The 17,554-nt window shown below is 36.2% G+C and overlaps 1 protein-coding gene across 1 annotated transcript in view; it reads left to right on the top strand.

Moving 5' to 3' along the window:
- The window catches only part of LOC128686542 (RNA-binding protein 7), a 53,507-nt gene extending 43,125 nt beyond the window's left edge, over window positions 1-10,382 (top strand). The window contains exon 3 of the mRNA XM_070084238.1: window positions 3,475-10,382. Within this exon, the coding sequence (XP_069940339.1) occupies window positions 3,475-3,583 (109 nt within the window). The 3' untranslated portion in view covers window positions 3,584-10,382. The remainder of the gene's footprint in view (window positions 1-3,474) is intronic.
- The last annotated feature ends 7,172 nt before the right edge of the window (window positions 10,383-17,554 follow it).

The raw sequence follows: 17,554 nt of genomic DNA, 5'->3' as shown, positions 1-17,554 counted from the left end.
ATTACTACTACTACTACTATTACTATTATTACTATTACTACTACAACTATTACTACTATTACTATTACTACTATTACTATTACTACTATTACTATTATTACTATTACTACTATTATTATTACTACTATTACTATTACTACTACTACTACTTCTTCTTCTTCTACCACTACTACTTCTACCACCACTACTACTTCTACCACTACTACTACTTCTACCACTACTACTACTTCTACCACTACTACTACTACTATTATTATTATTATTATTATTATTATTATTATTGTTATCACTTCATTTCTATTGCTACCATTGCCACTGTTGCCACCACTACCACTGCATTCCCTTGGTTTCTCCTCTCTCCTCCCAACCTGTCTTGTAGTCCTCTCTGTGTTTTCTCGCCCAGTTGTGACTTGACAGTCGTCCAGAACAATTGAAACACAATTAAAAACTCACTCACTCTCTCTCTCTCTCTCTCTATCTATCTCTCTCTCTATATCTCTATCTCTCTCTATCTCTCTCTCTCTCTCTCTATCTCTCTCTATCTCTCTCTTTTTTTTTCTTTTAGAAACTGACTTATTGCATTGACTTTAGCCCATGAGCTTGCCCTTCACATTTCTTTTCCTTGATGTTAGCACTTCTGCCATTCAGCACTGAATAACCCATACAGGTTTAGTATTTTTCGTGAATACACTATAATACATATAACAGTGCAAATGCTTACAAACAAAAGTGAGCCACATTTAGGAAGATGAAAAAGCCTAAAAATATCCAATAGATTTGTTACATAATACTGTTTACAATTCAAACTTTTGTAGTCAAGGATGTCTTCCTTTTTTACACTGACCCACATTTTGCACAAAAAAAAAAAAAGGTGAGGTACTGCATCTCCCATAACAATTGCATGTTAAGAACTTCCAAGCTTGATACCTACTAACCACATGATCAGTGTCCCTCACATGTATAAATGAGGCATTTGCTTCTTTGTTAAATTACTCTTGTTGTTTCAGATGAGACTTTAGAGATTTCCCAGTTTGTCTTACGTATACTAAATGACAATGTATACATAGTACAGAGTAAACACTCCTTAGTGTTACTAGAGGGGGATTTTTTTCTTAATTTGTGATTGTTGGCATTTACAATTTTAAAGGCAACTTTCAGAGCTTTCCACTTTGGGACATGTAAGGTGTTTTCTTCTCCCACCCTAATAGTTTTAGTAATATGTTTATTTGGTAGGCACAGAAATGAGAAAAAGACTCTAGTGCAGAACTAGCTCTTATTGTGACCCTGTACAGTATTGTTGAAGATTACATGGCAAACCTGCTCTTTTACACACTACATAATGAATTAATTGTTAGTATAAATGCATTTACAGCAAAGAAGAATCTTTTGTTTATGAAAGGTTTTGCCCACTAGGTGTTTTATCAAGTGCGGTACATGATAAACTCTCCGTAAGGTAAAATTTGTTAATAAATAAAAGGTACTTTGCTATACAGTGGACCCCCGGTTATTGGCCGTAATCTGTTCCTGAAGGTTGGCCGATAACCTAATTAATATTTCCCTTAAGAATTAATAGAAATAAAATTAATTCGTTCCCAACAAAAATATTCACAAAAAATATTTTTTTTTTACAATTTTGTAAGTATTACATACCTTTATTGAAGGCTAATGCTGACTTCTGGAAGATAGGGAGTAGGAAAGAGGGAGGAGTTAGTGTTTGGAAGGGGAATCCCCCTCTATGAAGACTTTAGGTAGTAATGCCGTCTCTGGGGTTACTTCCCTTCTCTGTCTTTTAATGCCACTAGAACCAGCTTGAGAGTCACTGGACCCGTCTAACAAAATAACTGTCCAGAGTGCTCTGTTTCTGGCGCCTCTTTAAGATTTCCCTGAAGTAGGACAGGGTTTTGTCACTAAACATGTTGCAGATATGGCTTGTTTCAGCTTTGTCTGGGTGGTGTTTCTCTACAAAAGCTTGCACCCTGGTCCACATTACACACACCTCTTTAATCTCTGAAGAAGGCACCTCCTTCACTCCCTCTTCCTCCTCCTCTGAAGCAAGTTCCTCAGCTGCAATCTGTTGCTGTTCAAGTTGAAGCTCTTGCAGCTTTTCAGTGGTAAGCTCTTCCCTGTGGTCCTCCACCAACTCTTCCACATCCTCACCACTCAACTCCCACCCCAGGGACTTCCCCAAAGACACAGTAGAGTCCACAGGGTCGGCAGGGTCAGGGTCACGGTCACGGTGACTCTCACACCCTTCAAATTCCCTTTCTCGGACACAATCTGGCCACAGTTTTCTCCAAGCAGAGTTCAAAATCCTGGAAGTCACTCCCTCCCAAGCCTTACCTATAAGGCTTATGCAATGGAGGATAGTGAAGTGATTCCTCCAGAACTCTCTTAGGGTCAACTGAGTGTCCGAGGTCACTTCAAAGCACTTTTGAAACACTGCTTTTGTGTAGAGGTTTTTGAAGTTAGAAATGACCTGCTGGTCCATGGGCTGGAGAAGAGGAGTGGTGTTAGGAGGCAAGAACTTCACTTTTATAAAACTGAAGTCCCTAAACACTTGGTCTTCCAAGTCTGGAGGATGTGCAGAAGCATTGTCAGGAGGCACTTGAGTGGCAATTTCTTTTCCAAGAGGTATTTTTTCACACTTGGGCCAAACACATTATTAATCCACTCTTTGAAAATTTGCCTTGTGACCCATGCCTTATGATTAGCTTTCCACATCACACACAATCTATTCTTCATGACATTGTTTTTCTTAAACACTGGAATTTTTTTGAGTAATACACAAGTAAAGGCTTCACTTTGAAATCCCCACTAGCATTACCACACAACAAAAGAGTAAGCCTGTCTTTCATAGGCTTGTGCCCTGGCAGTGCCTTTTCCTCCTGGCTAATGTAGGTCCTCTTTGGCATTTTCTTCCGAAACAGGCCTGTTTCGTCACAATTGAAAACTTGTTGGGGTTTGAATCCTTCAGCCTTTACATAGTCCTGGAATTTGTGAACATGCTGTTCAGCTGCACATTTGTCAGAACTTGCAGCCTCACCATGCCTTACAACACTGTGTATGCCACTATGCTTCTTAAATCTATCAAACCATCCTTTGCTGGCCTAAATTCACAAACTGCAGCACTTGTTCCAGGCATTTTCTTTGCAAGATCCTCATGCAACTGCTTTGCCTTCTCACAAATAGTAGAATCCACTGCACTGTCTCCCACTAATTCTTTTTCCTTAATCCACAATAATAATAATAACTTTTCCATCTCTTCCATTATTGGTGTCCTTTGTTTAGTTAGAAAAGCTACTCCTTTTGCAACATTAGCGTCTTTGATTGGTTCTTTCTTTGCCAGGATGGATGTAATTGTTGATTTATTCTTGCTGTACATCCTGGCAAGTTCCATCACCTTCATACCACACTCAAACTTTTTGATCACTTCACGCTTAAATTCCATGGTGTTTCTTACTTTCTTTACCACAGGAACTTTACTAGGAACTTTCTTTGGAGCCATGGTTACTTATTTCATAGTTGCACGGCAAGAAAAACTACTAAAAACAATGGTAAACAAGTAAAATGTTTGGATGTATGAGCAGATACCTCCTCAGCCACCGAGAGACAAAGCCAAACTGAAGTGCAAGCTGCCCCAGCCGGCGGATGGACGCGTCCAAAACCGCCGATAACTGAGCAAACGGCCAATAACTGGGCAAACGGCCGATAACCAAACCGGCTGATAACTGGGGGTCCACTGTACTTTCTTCATACTGTAATACCATTTTTTAAATGACTTACAGCCATTAAAAAAAAAAAAAGCCATTTCCCACTGAGGTAGAGTGACCCATAAAAATAAGGCAACACATTCCCCATCATTCATTCAGTTGCTGTCTTACCAGAAGCGTTCTGACATCACAGTTCAGATGACTTTTCAAACTGCAACATCCTCAACTTTACAGCCATATATTCACAGTTGACTCTGCTGCATCACCCTATGACAGATGTTACCATTCCATTTGTTTAATTTGACTATTGTTAATTAACTATACACCAGCTTTGGATAATTTGGAGTGAAATAATCAAACCTTACCAAAAATAATTTTGTATTGTTGCTTAGAGTGTTTACAAATTAAATCAGGTAAAGGTTTTTTGAAATGAATTGCTTATACTGAAGACAGGTTGAGAATATAAACTGGTATATAAAAATCTATCAATCTGGAAACTTGGGTAATTAATTTGGTCATCAGACTTGTCTTCAGGTGAATGAGGGGTCGTTGTCCAAACTGGAAAATGATTGGTTTAACTGATTCTGCTATGATGATCCCTTAAAAAAGGTTTCTAGATATTGGACTCATTCTCCCATTCTTCAGATCAAATCTTATTGCTTCTCATTCCCCAGGCACTGTATGACCTCTATGGGTTTGGTTTTCTCCCCTAAGTGTGATAATAACAATAATAATAATGATAATATTAATACTGGAAATACTAGTAATGATAATCTTGTTTATTGAATATCAGAAAATAGAGCATCCACGAGATTAATTCACATGCAAACAAAAAATATAGTACCAGTATATTTTTGCTGTACTGTATACCATTCAAGACCATGATTAATATGCAATACAGTACATATATTGTAATATATATAATATATATATATATATATATATATATATATATATATATATATATATATATATATATATATATATATATATATTTATATATATTTATATATATATAGATATAGATATAGTTTCAACCAGGCTGTCAAGTGTCAGTGAAAACAACACATGATTTTTAGTCTTCAGTGCCTTTCACAAATTTATGTAAATATTTGTAGTTATGGCTAGTAAAGGAATTTTTCTTATTGAGCTTTTCTTGATTGGATCCCAACACTTGAATGCTGTAACAAAAGTTAATTTGTTCTTGTACAAGTGCTAGATATACAACAGCAATGTTTGACTTGCATATCTAACTTTGTCAGTTTGTGTAGGAACCATGACAACACCAGTATAAGTAAGTCATACAACAGCAGCAGTGTTTAAATTGTGTACCTAACTTTGTCAGTTGGTGTAGGAGCTATGACAACACAAGTAACAGTAAGCCATGTCCCACTTTCATGGGTTGGAGAAATGCTTCTCAGGAAAAGATGGAGAACAAATTTAGGAAAAGTTTTAAAGGGTAAACCTAGTGATACTGTACCTGACTTCTCATGCCACCTCACTTGCTAGTAAAGTAACAAACTATCTACAGTAATTTAACCATGAAAACACCATCGATTACACCATACACAACATGTGACTATTTTGAGTGAGACTGTTATTGTAAACCATTGATCATTGCTATCATTAAAAAATGCAAAGCAGTGATGTGGCAAAAAGTTTAATTAATGTAGAATATACAGCATCAGTATAAATAAAAAAATTATTGATATCAGGACGTCTCCTTAAACCTAGTTGTATACGATAAATAGAATCATTAAGTTGTATGAGTGTAGTTTGATTGGTCTCTTAAAAAGCTGTCTTAATGTATAAGTAAAGTAAATCCTTGATTTATCTGACTATAATTTAACTGATTTTGGAAATACAGGACAAAATCTGCTGAGACAGTTAATTTGGAAAGAACAGACAAAATTTGTTAGTTACAGAGGTGTCCATTGTTATTACAATCATGGCAAAACATTCTCAGCTCTCTCTACCACAAATGCCATTACCAGCCACCCACTGTCCCCTATTAGTCCTTTAAATTGAGGGTTTACTTATTCTCAAGTTTTTATTTAATCTTTAAGATAAGACATACTGCAGAAATTTTTTTTATTGGACCAACTTTTTGCTTTGGGTAGAGTGAGATGTTGTCCCCAGTACAAACTTTTTCTGCAGCATGTGTCTTCGCTTTGCTATTGTTGGCAGTATGCCATAGGAATTATTTTTTTTATCTAATCTTGAAAAATGTAGGTGTACCACCATAACCTTACAGCTTTAGCCAATTCTTTTAAAAATACATATGGCCATATTTTTGCTTCTGTTTGCAGGAAAAAAAGAATAAATGTGTAGTGATAACTTCATTTCTTTGTATACAAGCAGCTGGTATCAGAAATCCATACACAAAATTTAGAGCTCTCGAATGTTTCAGTGATTGTACATCGTATATTAGAAATTGTTTTAGAAAATTAGTGTCCTGGACAGCAATAACAGCTTCTTGTAACTATACATGTACTCTGCATCTTTATTTAAAGTATAATTAAAACTGTGCCTTGATTTTCACTGGCCAAAAATATAGTTTAAGATCAATAATGGTAAATCTGAGTAACCTGATATTTGATATTACAGTCAGTAGTCAGATATGTAATTAATGGTTTAGTACAGTACACAGTTTGACTTTCACACATCTTTATATTAAACCTTTTGTTAAAAATTCACTTACTTGTTCACATTCTGAAGAAATGACACAGGTGATTAACAAGCTTTTACTGATATGTTTCTATATGTAGAACTCCACACAGGACAAAACATTGCAAGATAAAAAGATTGCTTCACACCTATGTTTTTTCATTACTATTGATAGTATGCCTTTGTATCTCGGTTACATCCTCTTTATTTCATACATTTGATATACATACCATCCAGGTAAGCTTCCAGATAACTAGAGTGAATTCTTATTCATGTAATAATTAGGGTATAAGTAAGATACCCTTGAGGTAAATTACAAACCCTTGGCACTTGAATTAATGTTTTTGTTAAGCTTACATTTCAAAATCTGGACATGTGTATCACTTGTATTTGTGAGTGTCTGTCCATCTGTACCCAACACTTCTGTTAATTTCACATGTTGAAGTTATGGGTGGATTAGACACAACAGGTATGTACATGTGACTGTTCTTACAATGTAGTATAGGTATTATTTAACATGTATTTCACAACTTAAACAGTCATTATTCAATTCTTACTAGGCAGCCCATATTTTATAGATGAAGGCAGTGTTAGGTTTCTAATTTGGCTTTAAGCTAGTGTCTGGAATTTACCAGTATTCCTACCAGCCTGTCATGAATTCCCAACTTGTTCACAAGTATCCATCCAAGTGTGGGAGGTGTACATTCCTGTCTTAGTGTTTTGTCGTAACAACTCCAGACCAAACACCAAGTTGACTTGTAAATATTGTTCCAGTCCCTGAGTAATGAATAAATCTTTGCTGTGGTTCTTCTTTAATTTTTTATTGAAATTTTGAAAGCACTCATGTTCACACCTATTGGTAATTTTAAGCACTGCATTCAATAAAGGTGTGGAAAAATAGTGAGCTACAGGGTGGCGTGTGACAGGTTATGGCAGTACCATAATAGTACAGTCGCACTTACCAAATATGCAGGGGATACATTTGGCAACAATAAATTTTATTGCAGATTTGGGCTCATGGACTGCAGAAGCATTCTCCTTTAAGTATTGCTCTAATCTTGTTAATATTGACAGTAATAAGAAGTCTCAGAAAAGAGAGATTTATGCTTGAGGAATCCTTTGAGCATATTTGAACAAAATCTTATGGATATATTTCAAATATGTCCATCAGGGCAGAAAAATGGGCACTGTGAAGAAACTTGGGAATAATTGAAGCTTTTGACAAAATGCCCTTCAGTAAAATTGTTGAAAAATTGTGATGTGTCAGCAGATGGGTCTATGAAAGATGAGGTGAACCATAGAATTGATGAGGGAAAAAGGTGAGTGGTGCAATTAGGAGTCTGTGGAGACAACTTAGTCCACGGAAACAAAGGGGGAATGTATGTGAGTATAGTTATACCAGCGCTCTTACATGGGTGTGAAACGTGGGTGGTGAATGTTGCAACAAGGAGAAGGCTGGAGGTAGTAGAGATGTCATGTCTGAGGGCAACATTTGTGTGAATATAATGCAGAGAATTCGTAGTTTGGAAATTAAGAGGTCTACCTGGAGGACATACCAGGGATCAACGCCCCCGCGGCATGGTCCATGACCAGGTGCAGGGTTACCAAAACTATTATCCAGAGGGCTGAGAAGGGGTTGCTGAGGTGGTTTGGACATGTAGAGAGGATGGAAGGAAATAGAATGACTTTGAGAGTGTATAAATCTGTAGTGGAGGGAAGGCGGGGTAGGGGTCGGCCTAGGAAAGGTTAGAGGGAGGGGGTAAAGGAGGTTTTGTGTATGAGGGACTTGGACTTCCAGCAAGCATGTGTGAGCGTGTAACATAGGGGTGAATGGAGACAAACAGTTTTTACGACTTGACGTGCTGTTGGAGTGTGAGCAAGATAACATTGATGAAGGGATTCAAGGAAACCGGCAGGCCGGACTTGAGCCCTGGAGATGGGAAGTACGTATAGTGTCTGCACTCTGAAGGAGGAGTGTTAATGCTGCAGTTTTATAACTGTAGTGTAAGCACACCTCTGGCAAGACAGTGATGAAGCGAATGATGAAAGTTTTTGTTTTTCGGGCCACTCTGCCTTGGTGGGAGACTGCTGATGTGTTAATAATAATAAAAAAAAATTAAATGCATGACTTAGGAGTCCCACAAAATTTTGGGGTTCAGCTGTATAACCAGATACATTGTGAGAGTTAATGGGTAAAATAGTAGTGGCCATTGTAAAGTTTGCAGAATAAATGAAATTTTAAATATTGTTTTAAGTGCAGAGACTTGGGGGAAGACATGGATGAGATGTGTTGTGCAAACATTACTCAATAAAAGACTAGACACTAAAGTACCGTATGGTACTGTACTTAGTGAGGGTTAGAGGACAGAATGGTCATAAAAGTGTATTGGAGGGAATCAAGTCAGAGGTGTAGAAGAAATCATAGGAAAGTCTCTCATAGTTGACTATAACAGTGAGAGGGATTATAGGGCAGTTCTGCATGGGAGTTGTGGGATAATAGACTTATGGATAGTGTAAATAGATACAGTAATATGTTGTAATTTGTTTAAACTGGTACATATTTCTTCTTTGTACTCATTTTCTTTGGCAGATTTATTTTTACTCTTATTGCATGTTGTACAGTATTATAGTTGCCACATGTAGAGACTGCCCCTGGTTATGTTGAGTGTTCTTAATAACTATTATCATTAATATTAATGGTGATCCTTCTGATGGACAGACACACACACACACACATGCAGATCCCATGGTCAGTGCTAAGACTATCTGTGGCAGCCTGTATAAAAGGTGCAGTATACACACAAAATTTGTGTATCATATCAAGTTAGATTTCGGCTAGCTTTTAGACACCAGATATGTACATACGGCATATTGTATATTTTTGAGCTTAGGATGAGTACCCCTTTCATATATCCCGGATAAAGACTTTAAATTGTACGTAATAATGTTCTGCATCTCAAATTTTCAATAGCAACCAATGGTAAAACTTCACATGTCAGAGTTAGGAGGAACCTGTTGTGTAATTGCAGGTTGTGAGTGAATTGTACCAGTTAGGAAATAGTAGAGGCAAACTCATTGCATGTGTTAAAATGTATGCACATATGACAGAACCCTGGGGGTTAGAGATGTGTCACTTGTTTAATAGTGATGAGTTTTAAATAATATTGTCAATAGTGTCTCAGGTTCCTGGAGAATATATTGACGTAAGGATTTTTTTTTTATATACACATTGAGTTGCTATACTGAAGTTCTGATGACTGAAATATCCCTGGTCATTAGGTAAGGAAGCATGTGTAACTCCATTCCTGTAAAATTGAGTTTTTGCAGTCCAAAACCTATTTTGTATGAGATGGTATATTTCTGATAGAGATAAATACAAAGACTGTAATAAAGTTGGTAGAATTGCCAACAATATGTTAAGTAAAGAAATATGCAACTAATGAGACATGTTATTGCAGCAACTTTATGCTCTTCAGGAATTTTGTCAGACATGATGTAACTCCTGGAGAGCAAAATGTTTCTGCAATAAAATGTCTCTTTAGTTGCTTGTGTCCTTTTACCTGACTTAGATGTAAGTTGCAGAATAAACTTTTGTTGAGATAATACTTCACTTTTTTGTTGACTTTAAGAAGTGAAAGTTATTGGAAGCATTCTGTACAGAGTGAAACATTACCCCAATAAAAGCTTGTGTCTTTATCTTTGAAGTACAGTGGACCCCCGCTTAACGATCACCTCCCAATGCGACCAATTATGTAAGTGTATTTATGTAAGTGCGTTTGTACATGTATGTTTGGGGGTCTGAAATGGACTAATCTACTTCACAATATTCCTTATGGGAACAAATTCGGTCAGTACTGGCACCTGAACATACTTCTGGAATAAAAAAATATCGTTAACCGGGGGTCCACTGTATTTTTTCAAAACTAGTGTCACACTGTATGTGAAAGAAGAAATACACACAAAAAAAAACAAATATAAATTGAGGCTGAACTTGAACATATGGCTGCAGTATAGTTTCCATACCTGAAGAAACACAAAAATATTCTCAGACAATGTATGAACCAAATTAATTCTTCATTTAAAAAATGTGAGCTACAGATTAAGAAAAAAAGAACAAAAGATTTGATTAGTAGATAGTAGGTAATTATTATATTTAATAAAGGTTATAAAAATACAGATAGATAAATCTAGCTGGAAGAACTAGAAGATACACACTAAAGTTGTAAAAGGATGGTAGAAAAGGCAATACAATTACTGTATGCACTAACAAAACTGGAAATAAAATATATATGATTAGCATAGGTGGATACCACAAGTCATAGCTTTGTATAACTGTTTTGAAGCCAGTTTTTATATCAGGTTAAATATGTTTTATTATATTTTCTATTTTAAACCATTAAATGTGTTTGACCATGAGCATACACTGTAGCAGTAACATGAAAATAAGCTGTATAGCCCTTGTGGCTTAGCGCTTCTTTTTGATTATAATAATAATAACATGAAAATAAAATTCTACTATACAGTAGCAAAAAAATGTAAACAAAAATGTAATAAAGGTGACTTTGTATTTTTAGCTTTGTTCTAGAATATTTTCTACCATTTTCTTCAAACAGCACAAGTTCATATATGACCTGCAGTGCCATTATTTTTTCATGAGCATCTTTTGGAATATTTGCTGTTCTTAATGTCAAAAAAGACAGTTGCATAGAGGAACTTTGAGATATTCTGCCTTAGGAACTTCAGTTAAAATACACTGATGCACAACAGGCAAATTTAAACATGTACAGTCAGGTGATAGGAGCACTGCAGGAGGCCTGCTGATTCTTCTGATGACTTGTTTATGTAAGATGAGTTAGGTTATAGGTAGAGATGGGACGATAGCAGAATTTTTGCTGATACCAATGCTCAATTTTAGGTTGATGCGACACCAGTACTTTTTCAGTATTTTTTTTTAACATGGCCGTCTCCCACCAAGGCAGGGTGATCCAAAAAAGAAAGAAACACTTTCATCATCATTCACACATAATCACTGTCTTTGCAGAGGCACTCAGATACGACAGTTCAGATGTCACTCCAAACAGCAGATATCTCAAACCCCTCCTTTAAAGTGCAGGCATTGTACTTCCTACCTCCAGGACTCAAGTCTAGCTAACCCATTTTCCTGAATCCCTTCACAAATTATTACCCTGCTCACCCATCTTAAAATTCACTCCATGTAGTGATCTCACTGACCCAACCACTCACCTGACTATGCTTGTATAAATTTGCTTCGTGCGCATCCCTGTATATTAACTGAAGGAGTGTTCCATAGGCGAAACATCACAAAATCCTTCTCTGCAACTGTCTTTTTCACTGTTTGTTGGCTTTGTGCCATGTGTTCCCATTTTAATGTCTTTCACTGTTTCCATGTTATACAGTCCATTCTCTCCTTTCCCCCTCCTCATGCATTCAGATGTATAGTAGCTATTATCTTTGCCAACCTTTTGCTGCTTATGTTTTCCAGCCAATGATAGCAACTTTCTACTCATGCAATCAACATATGATGTTTCTTCCTCTAAAGTTATTTTATTTCCTTAGTAAAAAAAATCAGTTATCAAATATTAAAAGTTAATTAGCCGTGCTCTTAATTTTTGTTTGCTTTCCAAACTTATAATTTTTCATGGGACTTTTTGAAGCATAAATAACTTTATCCAATCTTTTTGTACCTTATTTATTATATCCAGTATAATACTTCAAACTTCATTAACTAGATTTTTCAACAATGCTAATATTTACATTTCTAACCTAATCAAATTGTTAGTGCAAAAATTTATTTGCAGAAATAATTTTTTCACCGGATCAAAACATCATGCATATTAACAGTCTGCAAATTGATTTTAAAGTTTACAAGAATTTTTTTTTCTGTGTACAGTTGTACCCCGAGTTTTGGCCATAATTTGTTCCAGAAGGCTGTTTAAATGCTGTTACTGAACGAATTTGTTCCCATAAGGAATAATGTAAATTAGATTAGTCCATTTCAGACCCTCAAAAATGCTTACAAAAGCACTTACATATTATTATTATTATTATTATAATAATCAAAAAGAAGCGCTAAGCCACAAGGGCTATACAGCAGCACTTACATAACTGTTCGAGTTGGGAGCTGTACGAAACTCTGGGTACCACTGTATATGTTTAGCCATTCTAAATCAATCTGTATGAGACACTAATAAAGACAGTGCAAAAAGTGACATAACACCATTCTCTTTAATTTTCCCAAACTGTTCAGTTATATTACAATTCCTTCTTTACATTTATACTTTTTTCTTTATAAAATGAACAGTACCCCCTCAAGGAGGGTTCCTTGACATCAGTGAGGGACTTTTGACCTAAGGAATAAACCTAACCTTCCCTTTCCTAATTTGAAATGTGATTGCCTTCCATTACCCAGGGCACAGTATGATCCCTACAGGTTTGGCACTTTTCCCTTCCCTGTGAATGTAATAATGATAACATGGTTACAGTATTCAGAATCAGCATACCCATTTACAAAGTAATACAACCATTTAGTTAATGTTCATTGAAGTTGGTGAGGGGCTCTTGATTTAGGGAATTGGATCTGTGCTCCAGTTCCCCGAATTAAGCCTGAATGCCTTCCACATCCCCCCCCAGGCGCTGTATAATCCTCCGGGTTTAGCGCTTCCCCCTTGATTATAATAATAATAATAGTTAATGTTCATAACATAACATGTTAACCATTATTGTTAACTCACTACCCTCATTACTAGTTTTTATATACAATATTTTGCCACTATTCTTGTCAATATACAGGGGCACCAATCTGGTGCTCTCTTGGCTTATTTACTGTCATATTATAGATGCCATTAGCAAAATTTTAAGCCCATTAGTTGTAATGCAAACTACAGCCTTAATTCATTGCAATTCATATGCACAGTAAATTTTGATGAAAGGGAAATCTCCCCACTACTTAGGCCAAAAATTAGGTTTCTGAGTTCTTAGCCAAGCAACCAAGCTGTTTAAAATTTGGCACCGTGATGAGGTGGCTGAACATCAGGAGATATGTAAATAAATTTGAAGTGATAAATATTATAATAATTTTTATTTTCACAATTCTTACACAAATAACCCGTACATAAAAGAGAGGGGCTTACGATGATGTTTCGATCTGACTTTGATCTGACTTTACAAAGTCACACTAACAAAAAGGAGAGGAGGGAGTATATATAAGCCAACAGACAGGGATGGTAGAGAGGTAGTAGTGGTAGTGGAGTCAGTCAGATACTAAGAAAGATGAGCACTACAGTATAAGGGAGCTAGGGGCCCACAGAGGGTAGGAGCAAGAACACAGAGGGGGGAAAAATAATTTATTTATTTATTTATTTATTTAGAAATTTTAGCATACAAACAGAGGTACAAAAAATACAGGTAAGAGCAGCATGCCAAAGCCACTTATATGCATAGCATTACGGGCTGGCTTAAAATTAACTTAAGATTAACTAAGCAATGATAAAATCAGTGATAAGACATTATTGTAAACAGATAACTATAAAATACAAATGAGTATTACAAAGACAGGTCCAATGGTTGCATGCATTGCTGTTCATTCAGTAGAATGGAGTATTCTGTTAGGTAGTGTATTTAAAAAAAAATAACAAAGTTAGGTTTAACATTTGTGTGATATAATTGTGAGTAACATTTAGGATATACAATTTATATGGTTCAGTTATTCAGTATTTATTTGGTTTTGAGTGAGTAAGTGAACTTTGAGAAGAGACTTGAATTTATAAACAGGTAGTGTTTCTTTTATATTTACAGGTAATGAATTCCAGATTTTAGGGCCTTTTATGTGCATTGAGTTTTTGCATAGCGTGAGATGGACACGAGGAACATCAAAGAGTGATCTGTGCCTTGTATTATGGTCATGTGTTCTGTTGAGGTTGGCAAGGAGATGTTTGAGGGGAGGGTTAATATCAGAGTTAAGTGTTCTATGTATGTAATAAGTGCAATAATAAGTATGGATGTTTTGTATGGTGAGTAGGTTGAGTGTTTTGAATATTGGTGGAGTGTGCTGCCTGTAGTGAGAATTTGTTATCATTCTAACTGCAGCCTTTTGTTGGGTAATTAGTGGTCTGAGATGGTTAGTTGTTGTTGAGCCCCATGCACAAATTCCATAGGTGAGATAGGGGTAAATAAGAGAGTGATAAAGGGCCAGGAGGGCTGACTGTGGAACATAGTACCGTATCTTCGATAGTATGCCTACAGTCTTGGAAATTTTCTTAGAAATTTGTTGTATATGTGTATGAAATTTGAGTCTATTATCGAGGTGGATTCCTAAGAATTTTCCCTCTGTTAGCTTTGTGATAGGTGATCCGTTTATCGTTATGTTAAGAGGTACATCTGTAGCTCTGCTACCAAACTGAATGAAGTAGGTTTTGTCAATGTTTAGTGTAAGTTTGTTAGTCCTCATCCAGGTAGATATTTTCTGTAATTCGGTGTTTACAGTATTGGCTAGCGTGACTGGGCTCGGGTGAGAGAAGACGTATGTGGTGTCACCTGCAAAAAGTGTGGGTTTGAGTAATTGCGAAGCATTTGGTAGGTCATTTATGTATAGGAGAAAGAGAAGAGGGCCAAGGACACTTCCCTGTGGGACACCAACTGTAATTGGTTGTGCGGAAGAGCTTGCCCCATTTGCGTACACATATTGGCTTCTGTTGCTGAGGTAAGACTTGAGGTAGTTGAGGGAGTGCCCTCTAATACCATAGTGTGACAATTTTACGTGGAGCAAGTCATGGTCAACTGTATCAAAAGCTTTACGTAAGTCAATGAAGATCCCCAGTGGGACTTCTTTTTTCTCTATTGCAGTGTATATATGTTCTAGCATGTGTATAATAGCATCATTAGTATTTTTATTAGGCCTGAATCCAAATTGGCAGGGGTTGAGAATGTTATGGGAGATGAGGTAGGAGTGGATTCGTTTATGAATTAATTTTTCGAAGATTTTTGAGAGAGGGTGTAAATTGGATATTGGCCTATAGTTATTCAACTCTGTTTGGTCTCCTCCTTTATGGATCAGGGTGACCCTTGCTATTTTGAGAACTGTAGGGAAGGTGGAGGATTCAATGGATTTGTTAAAGAGTGTTGCAATGATTGGTGATAGTACTTGTGATGCTTTTTTGTATATAAAGGGTGGTAAGGTATTTAAATCTCCTGCCTTGTTTTTCAGTGCGTTGATAATAAGGGAGACTTCGTATGGGTTAGTCGGAGCTAGGAACAGTGTGTTCGGGTAGTTGCCAGTGAGGTAGTCATTTGGTGGGGTATCTGAGCTTTGGATATTATTGGCAAGGTTTTGACCTACAGTGGAGAAGAAATCATTGAGTCTGTTTGCTGTTTCTGTTGGTGGGAGTTGGGGTTCATCTGATTTTGCTAATTTTATTTAGCTATGTCGTGATATCTTTTTTGTTCCCAGAATTTCTGATAGGGTCTTCCAGGTCTTTTTTATATCACCTCATAAGTTGGATAATCTGTTCTCATAATACAATTTTTTTGCCCTTCTTATCAGGCTGGTTAGAATTGACGAGTAACGTTTTGTTTGGTCTCTGGTTATGTGACCCATTCTGTACTGTTTTTCATATCGGTGTTTTGTATTTATGGATTTGAGAATGCTGGGTGTTAGCCAGGGACTGTTCAGTCTCTTAGCTGTCATCTGTTTAGTTTTTTTAGGGCAGTGCTTGTTATAAAGGCATTGGGTCTTTTTTAGAAAATTATTCAAACATTCGTCAATATCTGTATAGATTTCTAGCTCAGTGTGCCAGTCAATGTTTGTTACTGCTGTTGTGAAGTTATTAATGGCTGCCTCATTGTGAAGTCTGAAGGTGACTTTAGTAGTGTCTTTGGGTATTTTACCAAGAGTTGTTATGAGGAAAGTATGGTAGTGGTCTGTGGTATTATCTGTAATTATGCCTAATTTTAAAGGGGATATGGTGTTGGTCCAGATGTGGTCAAGTAGGGAAACACTAGTCTCTGTAACTCTTGTAGGTTTTGTTACTGTTGGTAGCAACATGCAGTTACTGATTGTGTTTGTGAATTCAGTAACGTGTGGGTCCTGGTCTTGCAGGAGATTTATATTGAAGTCACCTGAGAGTAGTAAGTGATCTTTGTTCATGCGTGCATCAGTTATCATACTTCCTAGGTTTTGACTAAATTGGCTAATGTTTGATTGTGGAATTCTGTAGATATTTATCACTGTGAGAGGTTTTTGTAGGTATTTGGATTTGAATTTAGCTATTATATATTCCCCATGTTCATCCCTTGTGCAAGTATTAGTGATACATTCTAGTTGGTCTGAGTAGTATAAAGCTGTGCCACCCCCTTGTTGGTCTGGCCTACAGTTGTGTATGGCTGTGTAACCAGGAATGGCATAGACATCTGTAGTATCAGGCTTTAGCCAGGTTTCAGTTAGTGTAATAATGGACATATTGGCATGCAAGGAATTTAGTAATGCTAGGAGGTCATCATAATGCTTGCTTAAAGATCTGATATTGTAGTTAAAGATAGTTATGTTGTTGTTGGCTCTGAGAAGTGCCTTTGATTGTTCTGCTGTGTAGTAATTACAGTAACTGTTTGAATCATTTAAGTCATTAAATAAGAGGTTGGTATCAGGATCAATGCTTGTAATCATAAGATTTGTAGTGAATCTATAGTTAGAATTAAGTAAAAAATAAAGTAAATATTCTAAAGCTAAAAAAATAGCACCTGAATTATTTAACAAATGTAAAAAATAATGAGCTAAGGTAGTTTTTTAAAGCTAAAATAAAGGAGACAATATAAAAGGGACTAAAATAATTTGTGGTGAACAAATAAAGTGATGATCAAATAATGGAGCTTGGGAATATGATAGTAGGTAGTACTTTAAAGGTAATTCTTTAAAGTTAGAATTATAATATAAAATTATAATATAAAAGGGACTAATATAAGTTGTGGTGAACAATAAAGTGGTAATCAAATAAATGAGCTTTGGAGTATAATGGCAAAATAGTGAACTTATTAACTTTAGCACCTGAGAATAGCACCTTGATTAGTTTAACAATTGCGAATATATGATCTAAGGTAGTTATATAGAGCTAAAATAAAGGACAAAAAATATATAAGGGACTACAATTGAGTAATGGTAAACAAGT

The sequence above is a fragment of the Cherax quadricarinatus genome, chromosome 12 (assembly GCF_038502225.1).
Source record: "Cherax quadricarinatus isolate ZL_2023a chromosome 12, ASM3850222v1, whole genome shotgun sequence".
Lineage (NCBI taxonomy): Eukaryota > Metazoa > Arthropoda > Malacostraca > Decapoda > Parastacidae > Cherax > Cherax quadricarinatus.
Note: the sequence above shows the minus strand (reverse complement) of the source record. Positions and strands in the feature narration are given on the sequence as shown.